Source organism: Pygocentrus nattereri, chromosome 14, assembly GCF_015220715.1.
Source record: "Pygocentrus nattereri isolate fPygNat1 chromosome 14, fPygNat1.pri, whole genome shotgun sequence".
Taxonomy (NCBI): Eukaryota; Metazoa; Chordata; class Actinopteri; order Characiformes; family Serrasalmidae; genus Pygocentrus; species Pygocentrus nattereri.
The window spans coordinates 2,253,887-2,270,481 of NC_051224.1; the positions used below are offsets into that span (position 1 = coordinate 2,253,887).

General features: G+C 40.4%; 1 protein-coding gene across 2 annotated transcripts in view; it reads left to right on the forward strand.

The window, feature by feature from the left end:
* Positions 1-16,595, forward strand: part of si:ch73-374l24.1 (protein kinase C alpha type) — a 254,721-nt gene that overhangs the window by 158,339 nt on the left and 79,787 nt on the right. For both annotated transcript variants that reach the window (XM_017714068.2, XM_017714069.2), the window contains exon 4: positions 14,564-14,675. In XM_017714068.2, coding sequence (XP_017569557.1) covers positions 14,564-14,675 — 112 coding nt within the window. The remainder of the gene's footprint in view (positions 1-14,563; positions 14,676-16,595) is intronic.

Consider the following 16,595-nt stretch of genomic DNA (forward strand, 5'->3'; position numbering starts at 1 on the left):
GGACATCATGGTACATGAACCAAGAGAAGGTCTGTCCAGCAAATTAAATGGAATGTAACGTTGAATTATTCAGATATCCATTAAAACTTCAGCTCTTCAATCCAAGTGATCTCCTGCCCCTACCATGACACTATCAAATATAAGTTGGGTGAGACTGGCTGAGCTGGTGACCCGTGTCACTGTTAAACCCAGAGATGAGGAAACGCAAGGAAGCACAGGGGCATCCGGGGATCACGTATACCGTCTGCTTCGCTTCACATCTTGACGATCCTCTTTCCAGCCACAAATCCCTTGTGAGCAACCAAAAATGCTGGCTGGGCCCGCAGTGGGAGAGATGCATCAACACTTCACACCCACACACAGCTGATCCACATGGCACTGCTGATTCACTCACTCACGCTACCCCCACCCCTCTCCTCCACCAACCACCACCACCACCACCAATCCCGCAAGCTTAAGGAGCGTAATCTTAAAGCCACAGCTGCAGAAAACACAACCTCTGCCCTGTAGGTGAAGAGGAATAAAAAGACAGCTGGAGAGCTTTGGGAAGAAAAAGCATGAAGAAGGATTTGATACGGATGATCGTCTGAATAAAGCGCTGAACGATTGTTTCACCCAAGATTGTGACTATGGGATCTCAAAATGCATTACCACCAGTCAAAACAGATACTAATTGCTAATAATAATAATTTTAACTTTATTATTAATAATAATAATAACAATAATAACAATAATAATAATAATAATAATAATAATAATAATAATAATAATAATAATAATAAAGTTGATTACCTTGGTTGCCCTTAGCCCTGGGCCAATAATTGATATTACCAGAAATCACAATCATTTAAATGACTTATGCAAAATGATCAACCACACTTTTTTTTATTATTATTGTCTTTAATTAACCCTCCTTTTTGTACAGTCTTTCTAGTCTGTGTTCCACTTATGATGTTTGTGGTGTTTGTGGTCAACATTAATTATTACATGAGCCAGGATTGATAGAGCTAGTGTGGACTATTAATGTCAAAGTCTGTCAAAAACAAGAAAAAAACACCTAAAATAATGCTAAAGTCTGGTAGCGCCCCTGTGGAGGTCCAGTAGTAGTTCTAGTGCTGGCTCCAAGCAATTCACTAGAACATTTTTAGTCGGTTCTACAACCTAATGTTTGGCAATGATGTGCAAAATCATGTAAATTAAACTATATTTAACTGAAAATAGTACAACAGTTCAAGTGCTGAAACTGAAATTTTATAGATTGTTTATTTGATGACAGTAATACGTTCCAAGTTTCATCACCTCTTCTTTTAACAGCACCCTGTAAGCATTTGGTAACTGAGAAGAGCAATCGCTGTGGTTTTGAATGTGACATGTTTTCCCGTTCTTGTTGGAGGATTTCAGCTGCTCAACAGTTCAAGGTTCTCATTTTTTGCTTCATATAGCGCCAGATGTTCACAGTGGTGACCGGTCTGGGCTGCAGGGCGAGCCAGTTCAGCACCCTAAAACTTTTCTATAGAGCTATGCTGCTGTAATACATGCAGAATATGAATTTACATTGTGTTGCTGAAATAGGCAAGGCCTTCCCTGAGAAAGACATCGTTTTAATGACAACAACATGTTGCCAAAACCCGTATAAATCATTCAGCAGGTCACCCATGCCATGTGCATTAATGCACATCTGCACCATCACGAATGCTGGCTTTGGAAATGTGCGCTGATAACAAGCTGAATGGTCTTTAGCTTGGCGAATGCAGTGTCCATGATGTCCGAAAGAAAATGTCAAATTTTGATTTATTGGACCACAGGACACTTTTCCATCTTAAATGAGCTCAGGCCCAGAGAAGGTGGCAGCATTTCTGGATGCTGTTTATATATAGTTTCTTGTTTGCATTGTAGAGTTTTAACTAGAATTTGTCGATGTGGCAAAGACAGTGGAAGTGTTCCTGATGTAGTGATGGAGAAACATCTGTTTTTAAATGTGTTTCTGCCAGAAGGCCCAAAGAACACTGCTTTTTTTTTTTTTTCCATGTTGGTGACCTGTTGCCAATTAACATTCAGGTGTTTTATTTATTTATTTAGCATTACATAACTTTACCAGTCTTTTGTTGCCCCATTCCAACTTTTTTTAAAACATGTTGCTGGAATCCAATTCAAAACGGGCAAATATTTCCCCCCAAAAAAAGAAAAATATTTTAATTGAATAATAAAGTTTCAACATTTGGTATGTTGTCCTTGTACTATTTTAAATTAATTAAATTGTTTAAATGCTTTGCACATCATTGCATTTACTTTTTATTTATATTTTCCATAGCATCCCAACTTTTTTGGGCACAGGTTTGTAGATCAAACAAGTTTGAAGCTTGTAAATGACATTGAACTTTTTATTTGATGTATGTAACAAACATATTACCAAGCATTTAAACTTGCAGCAACATCTGATGGGAACACTTCAGAAAAGTTACAGCTCATGTTTGCAGTCAGTAGCATTTACAGCAGAGAGATCTGTAAATCAACATGTGAAGGGCCGAGTCCTCCATCACTCTGTAATTGTTATTAATACTCTGACGCGTTATTCCCTTAATTCAACTCCAAGTCATAGTCAATGGGAGAGCAACTGTAGCTGTACAATCTACACTTGTGTGTTGGGTTTTCTTTCTGACCAAAACTTAAGATTATTGTAAGTAGTGTAAGATAATTACTGCAAGACGCAGAGCAAAGTATGTTTAAACAAATTAATTAAAACTTAACGACATTTTTATTCATTCTGTTAAAATTAGGCCATTTTTGGATCTTGTGTGTGTAATATATATATATATATATATATTATATATATATATATATATATATAGTGTCTTTACACAAGTGTGTTTACATGCTGTTTACAGCGCTATAGCTCTGTGGTATGACACTACATGTCTTTATTAAAGGTCAATTGAAGTTTTATTTAGTTTTTTTTATTTTCTTTTGTTACATGTCTGAACTGAGGCACAGCAATATGTGACTACATGTCTTATTTGAGACGGCAGCTCCCTAATCTCTCACAAATCCAGCTCTGAGTTTTGTAGGTTCAGTATTACTGCCTAGTATGTGAGTGAATAAAACTCCCGTACAGTTTTCTCTCTCGTCCCAGCTGTTTTTAACAAGTACATTCAGCATAAAATGTGTTCACAATTTTAATTGTAACATTTCACTTAAAAATCCTTATTTAAAAAAAAAAAGCGACATATGAAATTGAGATTAATCGCGATAAAATTAATCATTTGACAGCCCTAACATATAAATAAATAATGTGTGTTCCCCCACTGCCAAGAAGTACTATTGATTAGCGGCCTTGGTGTGCATATATCATGTCATATTGCTAAAGATTTCATACAAAAGTAGTTCCAGTTTATGGCCTTTTAGAGCTTTTATGCTTTGTGTCAACACTCCAACAGCAGGCAGACCTAAAAGACTCGTAATGACAGCCAGTTGTTAATATAATCATAGTGCATTTTACATGAGACAGTCTGTGTACACAGCAATTCAGCTGAAGTCAATTTAATTGCTTGTCTGGGAAAGTGTGTTTCTGTTTCTGAGCACCTGTTGAGAAATGCATTAACACCACTTCCACTGCAGCAGGGTGATTAGCTCCAGACTGTAAGTCGGCATCGCTGCTCGTTGAATGCAACAGACACGTCTCCTGTTCTCTTTCTCTTTTGGCCATTTTCCCCACCGAAACCACTCTCAGAAAGCGCCAATGGTGGCATCGCCAAGCCAAGCCGTCGCCATGGCAACGTTCCTGCAAGCACAAGATTCACTCACGCCAGTGAGGGAAACGACTTTTGGCTCAGTCTTTTGCGTTCAGGGGCATAACAGTCTCACCACGTTCAGTCCTGCTGTACTCTAGTCATCCTGTCAGTAGCGGATGGGTTTTGTTTTCAGGTTTCTTCTACAGCAGCAGCAGGGCGGCGTTCCGCAGCGTATTGTTTCAGCAGGAAAATCATATGCACATGAGTTTGGTGCATAGATGCATTTCACAGGGACAACAGACAGGACTGTGGGAGAGGGGACATGCTCCCTCCACTCGTTCAAGTCAACGCTTGACTTTCACGTCCTCGTGGTGACTGAATGAATGAACAATGAGACAGAGATGGATATGTGGAATGCAGCGGGAAAACCAGAACTAGGGCTTTTGAATTCCAGGAATTTTGGAGTCAGGTGACTAATCAATGGCATTGATTACAAGAGCCAATTTCACACAATCCCAAATCTGAAAGCCCTGTTTGAACAGAATTGATGCACGTGGAGTCCTGGGGTAAAGTCCTCTTTTACAGGTGCTACTCTGTTTTTTTTCCATCTGGACCGGCCAGGTCTCTGTTCATGTCCTCTTCTGAGAAAATTACTGAATTAGCCGACACTTTTCAGCAGCCATCGGATAAATTTAGTCCTGTCCAAAGCAAATCTGTGTTGGCTTTTCCAGGTTGATGTTGCACTGCGATAGAATACAGAATGGTTTTTAGACCACTGCAACACACTGTAGTTTTCCGATCCGGTGGATGCTTTGGAAGTCTTTCAAACGTTTAGTTATCTAGGTGGCAGAACGTCTTCTCCGTCCTCTCTACACTAGGAGAGACAGACACACAGAGAGAGAGAGAGAGAGAGAGAGAGAGAGAGAGAGACCACTCAAGGATATTTGATGTGACAGAAATGGACATTTCCAGAAATATCTGTGAGGCATCAAAGCAGATCGTCTATCTGAACTACACTCCAAGCTGCCCTGTTATGTATGAGCTCAAATGGCCAAACTTTGAAGCTCTTTGCACCAATTCATCTGATTCATGTGCTTTGATCTTACTGAATGTTGCTGGAACTGATGCTGTGTTAATGAAAGTGTAAGTCGATACAGAAACTGAATGAAATGATGAAAAGCATGCATGTTCGCAAGAATTCAGTGGAAGGCCTATGGTTCAATTCAGATTTCAAGGCACTTCAGTCATCATGGCTTTGGTTGAGCATGATTTGTTGATCAATCAACACTTTACAGCACGCCCCAGGTTAAATCCAGCACATCATGGTACAAATCACAAGCCATTTGAGGCTGTTCCACCCCATTTAAGCTTGTGATGGAGTTATTAACATAAAACAGATAAAGTTGTCAAAGGATGTGCTCGTGATGAGTGGCGTTCCTCTGGGCTCACTCATTAGACCTACAATCTTTTCACCGCTTTTTTTTTTTTATATAAACAGCACCATCGGCATCCTCAGTATAGTGAACCGCTGTTGTTCAGATATGTCACACGCATCAGAGGAGCGAGGAATTTATGCCTCACGTTAATGTGAAGGATATCAGACCAGAGGCGCTTTATTACTGTAATGAGTTCTGACTGGCGCTCACCAAATGAAGCGTTTTAAAAACGGCGCTCATGCCGCTCTGTTATTTTGTACTCGTCATTAAAAACTCCTGGACCAGAATAGATCCGGGATCCAGAGTGGGGAATATCACGTACACAAAAGAGGCATGAGAGAAACAGTACCACAGATCCATGCTGGCTGACTCAGTCACAGATTGATTTCCTCCAAGGTTCATCACCAGTTGTGACTTGTTTTTAGGACCCTTGTCTGTCAGTGCCTCAAGTCAATTCATCACGCACACAAAAGGGAAAGACCAGCTTTTTATTTTCAAGCAATTTTTAAAGCAATATCCATGACAAGACTCACTGGGGCCTACCCAGAAACTGGGCCACCTTGTCACTTAGGCTTCATGAAATTTTAACTTTGTCAATTAATTATGTACAAAACAAAGAGAGGATAGTCTCTTTGAATAGTGTTGCTTGTAAGCAGTTAGAGCTTGATAGCTGGCCAACATTAACATCATGGCCAGATGAACTGTAGGCTTCAGCCTAAAGTTGTGCTTCATGGAGAACAAAAGCTTGAATTTTAAACATTCATTTTTAGGCCAATTACTTCACCCATATTCATAGGATTGGTATATCCTATAGATAGATCAATACATAAATCATGATAGTAGCTATTCTAAGAGAGAGGAGTGGGAGCAGTCGTGGATTCAGCTCTAGTTAGTGTTGGGCTATACATTTCTTTATGTAGGGTTGCCAACTGATGGCATGGTGCTACACATTCGAAGTGCAGTGACCTTTAGGGAGGCCTTACGTTTCATAGCCTGGGACCACAAAATTGCTCAAATCTGGCCCTGGTGACATGACGGCTGTTTGAAGGGTTGCACGTGTCGGTGTATCGCGATATGTAACTGGGTTGTTTTTCCTCGTTTGATAAAAATGACACAAAGATCAAATCTGCACTGAAATAAATTCCTGTCTGAATCCAAAATTCACGGCTCACGTGGACAAAAATGTAAGAACATTTGTTTATTTTAATTTTTGGCGTATTTTGGTATATTTTTTTATTTGGCATTCTATGTATGCTTTTGAATAAACGTTCTGCACCTATAAACTAAAGTAATAAAGAAAAAAAAAAAAAAAATCTATCGATAAAGGTTGCAACAGAACAAGTGAGCTGGCAATACACGGTTTGCATAAAATAAGCTTAATACTTTAATTACAGAACACAAGCTACAGCATGTGCGTATGAAATCCATTCTTGACTAGGAAGAATTTAAGTTACATTTTATAATTTTTCCATTTAAAAAAAAAAAACTGAGGGTCCAGACGGTGTTGGTGTGCCAGCAGGAGCTTTTCTTTCTACTTGCTGAATTCTACATGTCAAGAGGGATGTCATGTTTTCATGTGGTATCAAAACTTATAATAAAGAGCAGAAGCTCTTGGTCATTGTACCTCCACTTGAAATTGGAGATTCCAAATGAGCATCTAATGTCCTTATAGAAACTGAAATAGTAGAAATACTTCCATGCCACTGAATTGTTAATTGTTTTTGATGCTTCGTTATTAGTTCTCTTTAAATCTTGCATTTCTTCCTCTCTTTCGGCTGAAAGTGCCCCTTTTGACCGTTTTCAGGACGAAATGTTTTCGTGGCCAAACCTATGCTGCCTTTCCAAAAGGCAGGTTGCCTAGATATCATGTTTGCCTGCAACTAGTTGGGTGAGCTTCACCCAAGCCAGTCAAAATCTATTTGTTGTGTGTTCAGTGGATGGTAGAGTTTGGGAAGCAGCCTGGCACTGACTGTCTGGGGGTGCAGGGACAGGTGGCTGAAGAGCAGGGGGTCTCTGCTGACGCATCTTTCTGGCTGCCTTTTTATAGAGCAGATCAGAGCTGTGGCTCTGCTGGCATTGGCTTTAGGTCAGTTTTAGTTAAAAAGGAACTGGCTCTTCAAAAACTTGCTGGGGATTTACAGTGTGTTTGTCCTCTACAGACTCCATACATCCATATGGCTGCTCAGAGCAGGTGAAGTGTGTTTGCTGTATCATGGATAGCAGCTTGCTCAGGTAGCCGTACTGTAAACTGTCAAACCTAATGTTTATTTCTAAGTCTCAAATGAAAAAAATGCATTTAGAGAAGATTTTTAATGTGCTCATAGACTACTGGACCCCAAGCCCTACAACCTTGCTCCTAAAAGAGATGGGACAATGTGTAATGCGTCACGATTGGCCCCTCCCAGTCCTCCATGTGCTTGTGTTTACTTCTGGTCTTGTCCATGTGCTTCCTTGTTTTGATTCTTCTCCGTCCTGCCCCCTTGTTTCCAGACTCCACACTTGATTGCTTTCACCTGTGTCTTGTTAACCCTCGTTGTTCCTGTATTTAAGCCCCGTGTTTTCCCCTGTTAGTTTGCTGGTCTTTGTATTGTATGGTGTTTGCTCTTCTGGCCTCAGTTGTGTTTCTAGTCCCTCCATCTCTCTGTATTGGCTCTTTGACCCTGGCCTGTTTAGCTTCAGCTGTGCAACTGGGTCTTCCACATTTCTGATTAGTCAGCCATGCTATTGTAACATGCAGAATGTTTCTTGGTGGGGTCATGTTTCAGTTTGCTGCTCATTAATTTAGCCGTAGATCTCCCACAAGCGGTCTACTGAAGGTGTTGAAGCTGGTTTACTGTGGCTGTTTAAAGGCTGCATGTGAATGAGAGGACTACAATTGTTAATTCCATCATAGAAACACAGATTACGAGCAGCCAGGCTTCAGCTTGGAACATGACAGATGGTTAGAAGGTCGAATATAAATAAATAAATAAATAAATAAATAAATAAAGGGTGTTTCAGCATGAAGAAAATGAGTGGAGTCAATAATGTATCACTTTGACATTGTGGAAAACAAGTGGCAAGTATAGAAAATCAGACAGCTCTGCTGACCTGGAACAAAAGGTGACACACACACACACACACACACACACACACACACACACACAGGAAAACGATTCCAGAGCTATGGACTGCATGCACACACACACACACACACACACACACACACACACACACACACACACACGCTCTGATGTATAGCTTAGATAGTGAGCACATGTCTGTAGGGATCATACTAACACACGCACCCCCCCCCCTTCCACAGCAGTTCTGTATTTGGTGCTGACCTCTCCTTCAGTCTTTTCTTCATCCCCAGAGGAGAGAGAGGGAGACAGAGAGAAGGAAGACTTATTCTCCCTCAGTCTCTCTGACAAAGCAAAAGCAGGCTTTTATCTTTTCTCCTTTATTTCTCCCTTTGCTTCTAGTTTATATTGGGGTAATCAGTTCTGCTCTGTCACAAAGCACAACCCAATCACTGCTGGACAAGAAAGAGAGAGAAAGGGTAGGAAGAGAACACAGACTAAAAATAAAAGCAAGCACAGTATTTTCTGGGTAAAACAAAATCAGGATTATCAGTTTTCTCACTCACCCACCCCCCACCTTTGAAGTCTGTTACTGCAGATGTGTGTTTGTGAGCTCCTGTGGGTGTTGGTTCATGGCTTTTCTTCTCTTTCAATGATGCATGTTAATAGCCCCCCTGCTGGAGAAACTTCAGACTGCTAAACATGCAAGTCTATGTCCATGTTTACATCTTTTGAATTAACACTTTTTTAAAGATTTTTTTAAGTAACAGCCATCGAGATCCTGAAGCTGTACAAACAATGCTTATAGACATTTCCTTAGATGGTATGTTGCACTACACAACCAAAACCTATGGAAAAGACAGTGGAAACTAGACAGTGGCTTCTTAATGCTCTATAATAGTCCCTGGTTTTAAACAGTACTCCCCCACTCCCTAATGGAGGAGCAGGACGTGGAGAAAGGCACGGGAATGGTTTGTCTTTTTTGTTTTGTTTTTTTTTTTTAAAGCAGCTTTTATTGGACACTTATGTAGATAAACACTTATTTTTAATAGAGTTAGGAGCTGGTACAGTAGCCCACGTTTTGCAGTAACATTAGCAGTGTCATTCACAGTTGCACAGCTGGGGCGGCTGGTGGTCTAGTGGTAGAAGTGATAAACCAGCACGCAGAAGCCTGGAAGATCAGTGAAGTATGTAAGATTAATTAAGCCTTTGGCTTCAAATACAACTTATGATCCAATCCAAAGGATCCAAGATGCTTTAGAGAATCATAGTGTATTCACAGCGCTAGGAAATGGTTATTTCAGCATTTGTTTATGTAGTTTGAAGCCAAATAATCAGATCAGTGAAATTTGATCTTAAACCGACAAGTTTAAAATGATCACTAAAAATGATGTTACTATAGTTTTAAATTGCAGACTAGCATGTATGTAAATTCTATGGCAATATAATCTGATAAAATGTACTATCATCAGATTGGGGGTGAAAAATGTGAGACATTAGGATTTGGTACATTCCTGATGACAGGAATGGCTTTAGTTTAACTACTATTACTAAGAGAGCTCCCGGTTCTGTAAATTGCAGAAGTTAATCAACTCCGTGATGATTCCCGTCAGGCTTATAATGTGGATTTATACTGGAGTAGATCTCAAATCTCCCCTGTAATAACTTTTCACGGGTACTGTAAGTAAGAGAAAGGGAATGGCATGATGGGTTGTGAGTTTATGGCATAGAGAAACAGCACCTTCAGAAAAACGAGGCAAGAGAGGGAGTTGAGTGGGTTTTGATCTTTTGATGGACTACCAGGTTTTAGAAGCTTGTTCGGTAAGAAGTGCACACACACACACACACACACACACACACACACACACATAACGGTATATTAGGGTACCAGTGGACGTGGAGAGAAGATCTCTGCCTCTTTTCTAATTTCATTTCCTCCTTCTTTCTCTCTGAGAAAGACAGGGGTTTCATCGTGGGCAACGAAAATAAAGGCGAGCCAAAAAGCTATTTTAAAATGCCAGCGTTGTAATTAGAGCCTTCCGGAATTCTCCGCTGGTGACTCACACCACGCCAATCACACTCAGCGGCTTCTCTCTCCGGTTCAGTTTGCCCACATGTCCATGGCATCCCTCGAAGGCTGCCCTCACAGATGATTAAAAGCCTCGTTCTGGCTTTATGTTCTGCTTCTCAGTAAACCCAAAGACTGGGACCTTGTCACATGGTTATGTCAGTAGTGGTGGTTGATTTGGGTGTTGGTTTGTTTAAAGTGCATATACAGAGGGATATGGTGTATACCCACCTCAAGAGACCGGTTTACTGAATACTCTCCAACAAATGGAAGTAGAGAAACACATCAATGCCTGTATTTTAGGCTTGATTTTGATTTGACATCAACTGTGGAGCGAAGGCTTAAGTCATATAACCAGCTTGGGCCTTTGTGTGTTGCAACATTTGATGGTCATTCTTTATCTGGCGTTATATAGAAGCTGCACTTATATATTATATTTTAATGTATTGCACTGTGTAGTGTAGTTTATCGCATCGAACGGCACAGAGTTGTGTGTTCAACTCTGTTTCTCTCAGTATCTGAGCTCAGGACCATCTTTTCTCTAAGCTACTGTTAACTAGCAAAGATACTTTCTCTAGACAGACAAAGCTCTTCTTGTAAGTCGCTCTGGAGAAGAGCGTCTGCTAAATGCTGTAAATGTTATGCTCAGCAATCACTGATAAAGCTAATGTAATGCTAGCTAGCCAACTAGTTAATATGGGAGTACACCTGTGTTTCCAGGGTTCTGTGTTAAAATAAAAGGGCTCTTGGAATAAAGGGAAGACCCTGCTAATATATAAATCACCATCAAACAAACATAAATAAATAAATAAATAAATAAATAAATAAATAAATAAATAAATGTCACCTCTAAAAGGCAACTTTACAGGTGGCGGCAAAACCCTTAACTTTTCATTTTAATTAAAGTTATTTTTACAAGCCAATCTGAAGCATTTGTTTTGGTCCATTCATCATGAAATAATACAAAGTAAAAAGGTAAAATGTTCAAGTGACCACAGAAAAAAGTTGTTTCTTTCAGATATGCCGAAGGAAATGGCACTAAAAAGTTTTAAAAGTTTATGAAATAATGATGACAATCACACCAACAGTCACAGTGCAAAAATATATTTCTCTCAGCCTCTGTCCAACTTTCTGTAACGCCCGGAAGCGATGATGAGGCGGACGTATGCGCTGAGAGAAGCGAGATTTATTAGGGGCAAATCCAGAATCAAGGTCTAAAACAGTCCAGGGTCAAAGAGCCAACACGGATAGATGGAGGGACAGGCATGACGAAAAGGAAGACCGATTAAATACGCAACTGAGGACAGAAGAACAAACACCAGGGCTTAAATACAGGAATAGGGAACAAGACACAGGTGAAAACAATCAAGGGCAGAGTCTAGAAACAAGGGGACAGGACCGAGAAGAAACAGAACAAGGAAGCACATATACAAGACCAAAACAAAAGCACATGGAGGACTGGGAGGGGCCAATTGGGACATTTTCACTCTTGATAAGTGAATATAACTGTCATTTTGTAGGATACTATATTAAATCTATACTGAAATACTTTAGTCCATTTAGGTTCTTTTATTATAGAGTATATGTGGGGAAATGGTGTGTTTTCATTGGAGGGATGAAGGAGTTGAAGTGGGAGTCCAAAGTGATGGTATGGTCAGCTGACCAGACACCCTTACATCATTACTTGGGTCTGTTATATGAGGCTTTCTGGACTTCTCTCAGGTGTGGATATCTGGGTTTTAATGATTTTGACCTGAGCTTGGTCCAGTATTGTTTGAATGAGAGTGAAGTTTGTGACATACTGGTTACTGTTAAACTGGACTTAAAACAGCACTAGCAACTGTATAGCCTGAATTTTGGCTGCGTTTTGTTTAAATATTTGACCATGTGGGCATGCGGTCTGAATGTTGTTGATCGGCAGGGTCTAAGCCTTAATTTCTCGTTTGCTGCATTAGCCTTGTATCTCCAGGGCAAACCTATTGAAGCAAACTCTTGTCTGAAAGGGGAAAATAGTGTAAAATTGAATTATTCAATATTAGAGTTCAGAGTAAGAGGGATGATCTAAGATGCACATTCCTAGTAATCCTGAATAAATAAAAGTAAAAAAAAAAAAAAAAGAGCTTAGATCACTTTTAACCTTCATTTGTCCTTGTCGGGGTTCCCGGTCTCATTTAGCGCCCTCAGACAGGGAGCACACAGTATTATTGACAGTTTCAGTGTGCTTGAAAGCCGAGGACGGGGACTTTGGCCATCGCTCTTGTTCTTCCTAACTGTGAGATTAATGATTCAGAGGAACAGAGTTATGTGCGGGCAGCGGGAGCCCTCAACTCCACCACCACAGCAAATTTAAATTCTCATTAATTTTTCGACGAGTTGGAGACGGATTAATTGGGTGCCCTATTTAGAGCTGCCCTCTCCTATTAAATAATCCCAAATATGTGTGATTATGTTTCTCGAGAGCTCATGCACCGTTTGACCTTGTGCCACAGTTGCCCTCTATTATGTAAACGAGGAATGCTGTGTTTGGTAACAGTAGAAGCGCAGGGCAGGAGTTGTATTCAGCATGGCTTCAGATTTGATGGCGATTCTATTAGGAATTTCTGAGGACATGAAAAACAAACTCACCATGCGCTTTGACTAGAAACACCTACCTCCTTCCATGAGCTTCCGCTGACAATGAGGCACTTTTACCTAATAAGACCACTGTAGCCCATCTGATTCCAGGCACCATTTGTCAACCAGGCTTTATCCCACTGATTATTTGTCAGTTCCTGGATTTCAATTGTCCAGGTGTTATTTGGGGGGTGTTATGGGACAGCAGGGAGGTGGACCCAAGTGCAGAACTGAAAGCCAGTGGGGAAAAAAAAGAAAAAAAGGAAGTAAGAAGATTTATTGTGATACAGAGCACGTGTTTCTGACGTTGTAAACCAGGCAACCCAAAGCCGGGTTCAAACTGCCGCTGTACCGATTGACGCACAGGTAACCCCAGTTGAAGCCCTTCAAGGAAGGGAAAGAAAAAAGGCGGGAACGTTAAACAAAGGAAAGCTATAACCAGCGCGCTCAAACGAAGGCGGAGTTAGGAAGGTGAAATAAGAGGTAATGGAAACACAAAAGACACTGCCACCATAATTATGATGAGAAAGCAAACTTTACGCTTCCCTTCACTTGTTTGCCCTTAGAAGCAAACACCTTTTGTATGGCTTGGATTCTTTTCTCCTTCCTTTTGTGAGTAATTTGGGAGGCAATCACTCTCTTGTTTTTCTAACCCGCTTCTCTCTGTTTGTTTTTTGGGGCAATTTCTTTTCTCAGCCCTCTTTTGCTGTCTTTTTGGTTTTGGGACAGTTTTGTTTAATTTCGTTTCGTTTCGTTTCGTTTCGTTTCGTTTCGTTTCTTTTCTTTTCTTTTCTTTTCTAAGTACCGTACCGGTCACCCCTCTACAAAGGTGTGACAAACGCTGCCTTTGCCACAGCCTTAAATAGGGGAGCCCACAGGTGTATCAAGTGAACCTAATTAGTAAGTGGTCTTCGCCATCGCCCTCTGCTGGCAACAGGCGGTGCAGGCTGTGCACCTTGCTGCGATCGCCCTCTGCTTTCAGCAGGCAGAGCCGGCTGGACCCTTACGGCGGGGGGCTGGAGGGGGAGTGTGTTTTTACATATCAGCTTCACTGCTTGTTTGAGAGTTGTTTATCACACAAAGAGCGGTTATGAGGAAACTAACCACAGATAACTGGCTATAAACCGAAAGGCCGATGTTCAGCACTGTTTGGTTATTTCCATGGTGATTTTCCTGCTATGCAACTGGGCTGGACCTATGTCCTCTTTAACCAGAGATGATGACCCCTGGGCAGGAGGCTCACTAACCTAAATTGTGCATGGCAGCAGATCAGCTGCAGTCTCTGAAAGTAAAATAGCAAGGTGGACCTACAAGGAGGGTGTTTCTTATAAATTGGTGTCAATGAGTGGCCTATAGGGACCATCCTACAGCACTGTTCAATTTCAAAAACCCAATACATTTTATAACCTTACATATTTACAAGGATAATTGTATGATCTATTTAAACCAGTGTATTAATTGGGATAATAAAAAGATAAATGATCTTTTATATGATCATTTATAGGGTATTTTCTGTTGGGGGGTAGCTGTTCCAAACACTAACCCCGAAATTTCAACTTATATCCAAATAACTTAATTTTTTAAATATTGTGGTTGATGATATGCAGCATGCCAGAAATTTAAACCGATTCCACGCTTTGATTTTTTTTTTTGCAGGACCCGAGAAGCAAGCACAAGTTTAAGATCCACTCCTATGGCAGCCCAACCTTCTGTGACCACTGCGGCTCTCTGCTATACGGACTCATCCACCAGGGAATGAAATGTGACAGTGAGTTGCCTTTTCTTCCATATAGATCCACTCATTAGGTTGGCTCCAGTCTCACAAGTCAGATTTCTATCTTGCGCTCAAGAGGCCGTGGGTTTCATTGCCCAACTTGACCAAAAACCACATACCTTGAGAAGATGAGACCATTTGAATGACCTGCATAACAACCAGTCAAAAACTCTTTTTGCATGAAGTGTAGGGGAACGCCATTGTCAAAACGAGTGCTACAAGAAGTTTTTCAGGAAAGCAGTATGTCTGGAAATTTGCAAGAAGTCTCATTTGCTTGCCAGTGAACGCTTCAGAAGACTCTTGCCTGATTGTTAAAGACCAGACTTTCTTCATCCCTGCACTTAAGCTACCATTCAAAAATTTTGAATCACGTGTGACATTAGTTATCGCTATTTAATCAGAAGTAACTTATACAGTGCTGTTTATACTATAAGCTAGAAACCATAATGCTTTATGCAGTATTTCAAGTTTTTTGGAGCAAGAGTTAAATGGTAAATATTACACTATATGTATCTGCTTACAGTGGTTCACTAGAAGGCCGTCTACTATGAGATTTAATTTAATTAGAGATTTCAACACTACGTTTCAAATATCAGGGATTGTAGAAGTTGATTTTGTTATAATTTCATTGTCGATGTAGTTATACAGCTTTGTGCTGATCGTGGAATCATCTACAGCTCTGTTCACCATTTTTAGTATTCATTTTTATATTTTTCCTGCAAATTAGTTAAAACCTCCGAATTTAAGGAATAGCATGATTATAAAATCATTTAATGCATATGTCTTCAACAAACTCATATGGAGTGGAAAGGCAGTTATTCCAAACTTGGCGGCACATTGGCACAGTGGGTCGCCTCACAGCAAGAAGGGCCTGGGTTGGGTTTGGTTCGGTTCGGCCGGGCGACCAGGGTCTTCTGTGTGGAGATTGCACGCTCTCCTGTGTCTGCGTGGCTTTCCTCCTGGTTCTCCTGTTTCCTTCCACAGTCCAAAAACATGCGGTCAGGCCAGCTGGGCATGCTAAATTGCCCCTGGGTGTGAATGTGTGTGGGATTGTATATATGGCCAGTGACTGCTGGGATAGCACCCCATGTAACCCAGAAGGATAAGCAGCTTAGATAATGTGTGTATTCCAAACTTTTGAATGGTGGCTTACATTTTAATGTTGTAGTGAAGACCATTAGAGACAAGCCTGTGTCAAGACTGAAACCTGGGCAGACCGAGTCTGGGCAAAGGCCAAGTCCGAAGACCTAGACTAGATTGAGTTATTTTGGAAAATAATAATAAAATGATCAATTATCTCTATTATTAGCGATTTGTACTTTTCCTTTGAACTCAGCAGCTGTCCTTTACATCCTGTGAAAATTTCCTGATGACTGGACCAATAGAAATGCTCCAAAATTGCTTAAAATAAAATATCTTTCTATTAACTGACATTGAATATCGATATTGATATTAACTCCTGTAAAGTTCCTATTTTAGCTGTTTTTCTTTGGACAGCGTCAATGTATATATTAAATAAAATTACATTTTAGGTTGATAAAATATAACATACATTAACCTATATAACATATATTAATTTCTGTCCCTTCGTCTCCAAACTTATTTAGAATCATCACCTACAATCAAGTGAATATAAACAAACAACAAACACGTTTTCGAACTAATAAACGTCAACAAACGAATAACATGTAGCTAAGCTTCGATCCTCAACCAGCAGGGAACAGATTTTTTTAACCATGTAGAGGAAGAACTTTTTAAACTTTTTAAAAAGTTTCCAGTTGTCTCAGATGCACTCGGCTGGCCTCAGGAACAATTTTCAAGCCTTACATAGACATTGAAAAAGTTAATTTAAGGACTCAGGACCAGTCTTGGCAGTAAGACAGGACTCCAGTACATCTTGTACAACAGTGCGAC